The sequence below is a fragment of the Sapajus apella genome, unplaced genomic scaffold (assembly GCF_009761245.1).
Source record: "Sapajus apella isolate SASKATOON/1434 unplaced genomic scaffold, GSC_monkey_1.0 scaffold92, whole genome shotgun sequence".
Taxonomy (NCBI): domain Eukaryota; kingdom Metazoa; phylum Chordata; class Mammalia; order Primates; family Cebidae; genus Sapajus; species Sapajus apella.
In genome coordinates, this window is record NW_022437032.1 from 6,566,249 (window position 1) to 6,575,649 (window position 9,401).

Sequence of the window (9,401 nt, forward strand, 5' to 3'; positions counted from 1 at the left end):
AATAGCCAGTTTGACTAGTGTGAGATAGTGTCTCATTGTGATTTTGATTTGTACTTCTGTAATGATCAGTGCTGTTGATGTTGAGCATTTTTTTCATATGCTTGTTGGCCACGTGTTTGTCTTCTTTTGAGAAGTATCTGTTCATGTCCTTTGCTCATTTTTTAATGGGGTTGTTTAAGTTCCTTACAGATTCCAGATATTAAACCTTTGTTGGATGCAGAGTTTGCAAATATTTTCTCTCATACTGTAGATTGCCTGTTTATTCTGTTGACAGTTTCTTTTGCTGTGCAGAAGCTCTTTAGTTTAATTAAGTACCACTTATCAATTTTTGGTTTTGTTGCAATAGAATGTCTAGTTAATAACATTCCTCCCAAAATGGGCATAAAAATTATTTATAAAGTAGCTGCTCATAGGGATTTTCCAGTAGGAACCCATTGGCATGCATGGTAATAGATACAAGATTGCTAGAGGTTAAGTGTAGTGAGATGCGTTATCTCTGCTTTATATTAATTTGTTCAATTTTATGTTATTTTAAATAATATCAAATATGTAATAGCACTATGTGTAAAGCACCATTTTACTTGCTTCACATATGTTAACTAATTGCATCCTCACAACAACCTTGTGAAATAGAAACCATTACTAAAACCATTTTAAAGATTAAAAAAGCTAAGGCAAAGAAGGGTTAAATAGCCTCTTATTTAAGAGGTGGGAAGTATATACTGAAGTTCACACAGATGTTAAGTGACAAGTTTAGGAAATTAATTCAGGCAGTCTAGCTGTATAATCCTGACTCCTATCTGCCACATTGTACTTCTCATGGAACTATACCTTCCTACACCCTTCTTCCCATGTGCTAATCTCTAATTCTACTCTGGGGTCATAACTATTATTAGAAGAGGGAATGTAGGCTGGACACGGTGGCTCACGTCTGTAATCCCAGCACTTTGGGAGGTCAAGGCAGGCAGATCACGAAGTCAGGAGTTCGAAACCACCCTGGCCAAGATGGTGAAACCCTGTCTCTACTAAAAACACAAAAAAATTAGCCAGGCATGATGGCATGCGCCTGTACCCCCAGCTACTTGGGTGGCTGAGACAGAAGAATTGCCTGAACCCAGGAGGTGGGGGTTGCAGTGAGCCAAGATCACGCCTCTGTACTCCAGCCTGGGCAACTCCATCTCAAAAAAAAAAAAGGAAAAAAAAAAAGTGGGAATTTACATTAACAGTTAAAATAGCTACTGCTAAATTACTCTCCCAAAAGGAGAGTAAATTTATCAAAAAAAAAAAAAAATGTGCAAAAAAAAACCCAAACAGGAAGAAGTCTTTAAAAAAACACTGATTAAAGTAATGGCAACTCATGATTAAAAAAAAAAAAAAATCTTTATGTAAAGCTGGGCTTCTTGACAATGTACCGGTAGTCCCAAGTACTTGGGAGACTGAGGTGGAAGGATCCCTTGAAGACAGGTGTTCAAGACTGCAGTACACATAGCCGTTGCAGCAGTCCAGCCTGGGCGACATAGGGCCTTAAAAAAGAAGGAAGAAATGGTTACTTAACATGCTATATTGAAATCTTTGATTATCTTATGTTACTCCCTCATTCAACTTTGAGATTTTTGGGGACAGTGTCTGCCTTACCAGCCTGAAAGAAACAATGTAAGAATTTAGCAAGCCGGTCGTGGTGGCTCATGCCTGTAATGCCAGCACTTTGGGAGGTAGAGGCGGGTGGATGAGGTCAAGAGATTGAGACCATCTGGCCAACATGGTGAAACTCCATCTCTACTAAAAATACAAAAATTATACAGGTGTGGTGGCATGTGCCTGTAGTCCCAACTACTTGGGACGTTGAGGCAGGAGAATCACTTGAACCCAGGAGGCAGAGGTTGCAGTGAGCCGAGATCGAGTCACTGCACTCCAACCTGATGACAGAGCAAGACTCCATCTCAAAAAAAAAACAAAGAACTTAGGCAGGGCATAGTAGCTCACGCCTGTAATTCCAACACTTTGGGAGGCCAAGATGGGCAGATCAACTGACATCAGGGGTTTGGGGCTGGCCTGACCAACATGGAGAAACCTTGTCTCTACTAAAAATACAGAATTAGCACGGTGTTGTGGCACATGCCTGTAATCCCAGCTACACTGGAGGCTGAGGCAGGAGAATTGCTTGAACCTGAGAGGCAGAGGTTGTGGTGAGCCGAGATGCACACTATTTCACTCCAGCCTGGGCAACAAGAACAAAACTCTGTTTAAAAAAAAAAAAAAAAAATTAGCAGTTTGTAGCCTAATTAATGAATAGCCATTTACTACTGAGCCCATAACTCTTATTCCAATGTTGATTTCTGTAAGGTTTCCCCTCCTGTCACAAAGGCAAATCTACTATGTATATAAAAAGTATTTTTAAAGAATTTTCCAGAAGATTGGAAAGAACATATATATCATCAATAGAAAGCTGGCTAAAAAATATCTTACAGCTGTAAAAAGAAAACAAGAGGGCGGGGTCGGGATTCTCCTATGTATTGATAGAGAACTACCTTCAAGATACATTAGGTGAAAAAAACCGAGATGTAGAATGGTGAAAATAGTCTGTTAGTATTCATATTTAAGAAAAAGGAAGGCTAGAAAAAGAATGTACATTTGTATTTGTATATGCATAGAAACACTATCTTTGTAAAGTTACACAAGAAATTAGTAACATTGGTTCCTTTCACCCAGATAACTGGGTGACAGAAGTACAAGAGGGACTTTTCACAATATACCATTTATGCTTCTTAGATTTTAAACCATCTTAATATATTAATTTTTTTTTAAAAAAATAAGATTTTGCTCCAAGTAATTGCTTTATTTAGAAAATGTCTAAATTTTTAAATTCCTTTTTCCTTATTTTCTAGGCAAAACCTATGTGGGTCTAAAAATTGTTCAGGCCCTCCTAACCAACGAGTCCGTTTGGCAAATTAGCTCCCAGAAGTTCCCCATCTTGGTTGTGTGTTATACTAATCATGCTTTGGACCAGTTTCTGGAAGGTAATATTTATAGGCAAGTTTGTTCTCTATCGAGATGCTGATGATTGAACCATCAGCAGCTTCAGTAGCTTTGTGTTGCTCTTTGAACAAAGCCGACAGTCTGTATCATCACTTTCATGGCCATTGGTGATCTATCTATCCCAGCTGGACTGTGAATCACATCTCCTACTTCTTACCTTGTTCTCCCTAATTCCAGCAACACTGGTTATCTTCAATTCCTTGAAAACCTCTGGGTCCTCCATTGGCCCATTCCATCTTCCTGCTTGTAATAGTTTTTTTCCTCTCCTTCTTGAGCTCATTCAACCTGGCTGGCATCTACTCATTCTTCTAGTCCCGCTTTAAATCTCTCTTTTCAGGTGGACGTTCTCTATTGCCCCAAACAAAGTGAAGTCTCTTTTGCATTTTTTATTTTTTTATAATCCGTTTTATGTATCTCTACTCTAGACGAGGATTGGTCCTTTTCTTGCTATATTCACGTATCCTGGCACATAATAGGCACTCAAAAAAATACTAAATAACATTAATGAATGAATAAATACAAGCATACAAGCTTTTTCTTTTTCATTTTTCTATACCCCGCTTTCACCTAGATAAATCTTTATTCTTAGAATCGGAGATTAAATATTAGATTCTTAAGAATAGATCCCTACGCCACCCAGACCAGGTAAGGTCCCCTGCTACCAGTACTCATTACATTTATTGCTGTTGTATTAATTATTTAATGAGTACCTTCTCTGCCAGAGACAAAGATGTGATAACAAATCAGAAACTGGGCCTGTGTTTCTACTGCTGTATCTTTAGAACCTGGCACATGCCCACAACATATGAGCAATCAGTAAACCTGCAGAGTGAATAATATATAACATTTCCTGGGTGCTTGCTTTGTGCTAGGCCCTAGCTAGGAGCTTTAAAGATGCTCTTTTATTTATCCATATTGGGAGCTATTGCCAGCTCCAAATCACAGACAGAGAAACTGAGTAACTTGCCCCAGGTTACACAGCAATAACTGGTAGCGTCAAGAGTTGGATCTCCAGTTGTCTGATTCCAGAACCTGTACTCTTAAGTACTACACTTTACTGCTCTGCAGGTCACCTCTTCTCTGGGACCTTCTCACTCATTAATGGGGTAAATTTTCTGTAAGCACAAGTTCGTTCCTAAGGGACCTGACTTGACCCCAGATACACACAGCTCTCACCTGAGAGAACCTAGCATAGCTCCTCTCAACCCTGCCATGCTCCGCTTTGCTCCACAGGTATCTACAGGTGTCAGAAGACCAGCATTGTACGGGTGGGTGGAAGGAGCAACAGTGAAATCCTGAAGCAATTCACCCTAAGGGAGCTGAGAAACAAGCGGGAATTCCGCCGAAACCTCCCCATGCACCTCCGAAGGGCCTACATGAGTGTAAGTCCCAGCTCTGAAATATCTGAGGTAGTTCAAGAGGGACCTAAACAAGATAGGAGTGGCTTTCTGGGTAGGCAGCCCAGGGTAGACGTGGAGGCTCCTCAGAGCTCTCGAGGGCCCAGGTTTCTTTCAGCATTCTATTCTGCTAATCCCTTGGTATGACCTTTGCCTTCACAATCCAAGACGGAGAGAAGACAAGGACACACTGCCCCTCCCCACCCTACCTTAAGGCTCCTTCCCCCATACCATCCATAGCACCTCAAGGTAGAGCAAACTGACCAGGGAAATGTCATCTTCTAGCTGGGCAGCAGTGTGCCCAATCAAAAATCTGAGTTTTTATTTAGATATTGTAAGGCTTGAAGTGTCTGCCACAGTATTGTTGGCCTGTTTGTTTTTCTATTGTATGAGTTGAGCATCCAAAATCCAAAACTTTGTGAGTGCCAACAGTATTTCTTGTTCTTTTTTTTTTTTTTTTTTTTGAAAAAAAAAAAAAACAAAAAACAGTCTCGCTTCATCACCCAGGCTGGAGTGCAATGGTGCAGTCTCGGTTCACTGCAACCTCCAGCTCTGGGTTCAAGCAATTCTCCTGAGTTGCTAGGATTACAGGCACCTGCCATCACACCTGGCTAATTTTTGTATTTTTAGTAGAGATGGGATTTCACCATGTTGGCCAGGTTGGTCTCCAACTGCTGACATCAGGTGATACGCGCCCTCGTGGCCTCCCAAAGTGCTGGGGTTACAGCGTGAGCCACCACGCCCTGCCCAACATTGTTTCATATTTTGGATTTTCAGATTTGGGATGTTCAACCAGTAAGTATAAATGCCCATATTTCAAAATCTGAAACACTTCTGGTCTCAAGCATTTTGGATAAGGGATACTCAAACTGCACTACTTGTTTTCTTTTCTTACTGATTGATAGGAATCTTTTAGACATTTTGGATACTAATTCTTTTTTTTTTTCTTTGAGACAGAGTCTGACTCTGTCGTCTAGGCTGAAGTGCAGTGGCACATATCTCAGCTCACTGCAACCTCTGCCTCCTGGGTTCAGGCAATTCTTGTGCCTAAGCCTCCCAAGTAGATGGAATTACAGGCACTTACCACCACACCTGGCTAATTTTTAATTTTTATATTTTTAATACAGATAGGGTTTTGCCATGTTGGCCAGGCTGGTCTTGAATTTCTGACCTCAAGTGATCTGCCTGCCTCGGCCTCCCAAAGCACTGGGATTACAGGCATGAGCCACCACACCTGGCCGATACTAATTCTTTGGTTTCAAGACCACAATAGTGTGCCTTGGGAAATTAGTTGTTGACTAGTCTATTTATTTATGCTCCCTCCTTATTGTTCCTGTCTTAGCTTTGTTTTCCCTCAAGGCAACTAGTGAGTTTGGGGGATGATGATATTTGCTCATCATTTCTTTCCCTCTGTTCTTGGCAGATCATGACACAGATGAAGGAGTCGGAGCAAGAGCTTCATGAAGGAGCCAAGACCCTGGAGTGCACCATGCATGGTGTCCTACGGGAACAGTACCTGGAAAAGTACATTTTACCCCAGCACTGGAAAAGTCTCATGAATGGTCCAGTGCAGGTAGGGGTCATCTTGGGGAACACACATATGTCTCTGGCCTCAGTACTTTGAGGGAGCCTCCAGGACAAGCATCAGTTCAAAACTTTAGCTATTTGATAATCTGATGCTGCCACAGTGTGCAAAGTTCCCTTTTGTGATAAGAGGCAGCTGAGTATACTGGTCAGGAACAAAACTCTGGAACCAGCCTGCTGGATTTTAATCTGGGCTTGGCTCTGGAGAAGTTACTTAATTTTCTGTGGCTGTTTCCTCTTTTGTAAAATGGGGATAATAATAAGCATTAAGTTGAACCATATGAAATTGCCAATATCTGGCCAGGCGTGGTAGCTCATGCCTGTAATCCCAGCACTTTGGGAGGTGGAGGCGGGCAGATCACGAGGTCAAGAGATCGAGACTATGGTGAAACCCTGTCTCTACTAAAAAGTACAAAAATTAGCTAGGCGTGGTGGCTCGCGCCTGTGGTCCCAGCTACTCGGGAGGCTGAGGCAGGAGAATTGCTTGAACCCAGGAGGCGGAGGTTGCAGTGAGCTGAGATCGTGCCACTGTACTCCAGCCTGGCACCTGGTGACAAAGTGAGACTCTGTCTCAAAAAAAAAAAAAAAAGAAAGAAATTGCCAGTATCTTAATTTTGATTTGCAAAAAAACCAATTTCTTACAGATCTTTGTTCTTATAGGATTGTTGTTTTGTTGAGCAAGGTGGTATTTATAAACTTATTAATTTAATATGTGTTCCTTAAATGAAATGAACAAAATCGTAACCAGAGGCAAACCAGCACAGATAGAGAACTTGGGAGTTGATAGATATAGTCCTGCAGACTGTGTGACGGGCTAGTGTGATCCTCAGCAATCAAACATGGATAATAATAATGCCTGCCTTCACAAAATATTGTAAGAAATAACTGAGACGGGCTGGGCACGGTGGCTTACGCCTGTAACCCCAGCACTTTGGGAGGCCAAGGGGGGTGGATCACCTGATGTCAGCAGTAGGAAACCAACCTGGCCAACATGGTGAAATCCCATCTCTACTAAAAATGCAAAAATTCGCCAGGTGTGATGGCAGGTGCCTGTAATCCCAGCTTCTCAGGAGGCTGAGATTGTGCTGCCGCACTCGAGCCTGGCAACAGAGCAAGATTCCATCTAAAAAAAAAAAGAAAGTCGGGCACTGTGGCTCATGTCTGTAATCCCAGCACTTTAGGAGGCCAAGGCAGGCAGATCACGAGGTCAGGAGTTCGAGACCAGCCTGACCAACATGGTGAAACCTTGTCTCTACTAAAAATACAAAATTAGCCAAGCATGGTGGTGCATCCCTGTAATCCTAGCTACTCAAGAGGCAGGAGAATGGCTTAAACCCAGGAGGCAGAGGTTGCGGTAAGCCAAGATCACACCATTGCACTCCAGCCTAGGCAACAAGAGTGAAACTCTGTCTCAAAAGAAAGAGAGAAAGAACTGAGACAGCCTCTGTAAAGTGGCTTGCCAGGATCCTAATGAAATGGTAGCTCTGTTATCATTAGGTTGCTAATTTACAGGATTAAAAATCCAAAAACTTACAGAGGTCATTCAGGTCTGAAAAATAAGTGAAGCAATCTACATTTGAAATATTAAGAAGCAGAGAGGACTGTGGCAAACTAGAAAAGGTGTGGTAGCAATCTAGCTCCAGCCATTTTTGCCATTCAGTAATAAAGGGTCATTATTGCCATAGTTCCTGATTTTGTCAAAATATGCTGGAAAATTTGATTTAAAAAAAAATTTTTTTTTAAATGGAGTCTTGCTCTGTCGCCCCAGGCTGGAGTAGCTCACTACAACCTTCACCTCCCGGGTTCAAGCAATTCTCCTACTTCGGTCTCCTGAGTAGCTGGGATTACAGGCACCTGCTGTCATGCCTGGCTAATTTTTATAGAAATAAGGTTTTACCATGTTGACGAGGCTAGTCTCAAACTCCTGACCTCGATGATCCACCCGCCTTGGCTTCCCAAAGTGCTGGGATTACAAACTTGAGCCACCACATTCGGCCCTTTGTTTCTTGTGTTTTGTTTTGTTTTGAGACAGTCTTGCTCTGTTGCCAAGGCTGGAGTGCAGTGGCGTGATCTCTGCTTACTGCTATCTCCGCCTCCTGGGTTCAGGCGATTCTCCTGCCTCAGCCTCCTGAGTAGCTGGGATTGCAGGCACCTGCCACCACATCCAGCTACTCAGGAGGCTGGGTTTTTTTTTTGGTTTTTTGGGGGTTTTTTTTGTATTTTTAGTAGAGACGGGGTTTCACCATGTTAGTCAGCTGGTCTCGAACTCCTGACCTCGTGATCTGCCTGCCTCGGCCTCCCAAAGTGCTGGGATTACAAGCGTGAGCCACTGTGCCCCGCCCAGTCCTTTAATTTTTAAAATTTTATGCAAGTCATGTTAAATGTTCCAGTTACCTAAGGGGATGCCAGTTTGCAGCCTATGAACTTTTTTTTTTAACACTATGTTTCCTTTTTAATTTTTTTTGTTAACTTTTATTTTGATTTCAGGTGTACATGTGCAGGTTTGTTATGTAGGTAAACTTGTGTCACGGAGATTTACATCAGCTAGATATGAAGGCTAGTACTCATTAGCTATTTTTCCTGATGCTTTCCCTCCTCCCACACTCCACCCATAAATAGGCCCCAGTGTGTGTTGATGCCCTCTGTGTAACCATGTGTTCTCATCATTTAACTCCCACTTATGGCCAAGGCAGGCAGATCACCTGAGGTCAGGAGTTCAAGACTAGCCTGACCAACATGGAGAAACCCCGTCTCTACTAAAAATGCAAAATTAGCTGGGTGTGGTGGCACATACCTGTAATCCCAGCTACTGGGGAGGCTGAAGCAGGAGAATTGCTTGAAACTGGGAGGCAGAGATTGCAGTGAGCCAAGATAGCGCCATTGCACTCCAGCCTGGGCAACAAGAGTGAAACTCCGTCTCAAAAAAAAAAAAAAAAAAAAAACTCCCACTTATAAGTGAGAACATGCAGTATTTGGTTTTCCATTCCCGCATTAGTTTGTTAAAGATAATGGCCTCAAACTCCATTCATGTTCTTGAAAAGGATATGAGATCTTGTTCTTTTTCATGCCTGCATAGTATTCCATGGTGTACATGTACTGCGTTTTCTTCATCCAGTCCCTCATTGATGGGCATTTAGGTTGATTAGATGTCTTTGCTGTTGTGAATAGTACAGCCTATAAACTTTAAGGAAATTACTTTTGATTGTTTTTTCTTTTGAGATAGGGTGTTGAGCCCAGGCTGGAGGGCAGTGGCATAATCATAGCTTACTGCATTCTCGGCCCCCTGGGCTCAAGCAACCCTCCCACCTCAGCCTCCTGAGTAGCTGGGATTATAGGCACATGGCACCACACCCAGCTAATTTTTTTTTTTTTTTTTTTTTTTTT

General features: G+C 42.2%; 1 protein-coding gene across 2 annotated transcripts in view; it reads left to right on the top strand.

Annotated features, from left to right (window-relative positions):
• Positions 1-9,401, top strand: part of ZNFX1 (zinc finger NFX1-type containing 1) — a 31,847-nt gene that overhangs the window by 8,905 nt on the left and 13,541 nt on the right. For both annotated transcript variants that reach the window (XM_032256035.1, XM_032256033.1), the window contains exons 4-6: positions 2,886-3,017; positions 4,270-4,418; positions 5,857-6,006. In XM_032256035.1, coding sequence (XP_032111926.1) covers positions 2,886-3,017; positions 4,270-4,418; positions 5,857-6,006 — 431 coding nt within the window. The remainder of the gene's footprint in view (positions 1-2,885; positions 3,018-4,269; positions 4,419-5,856; positions 6,007-9,401) is intronic.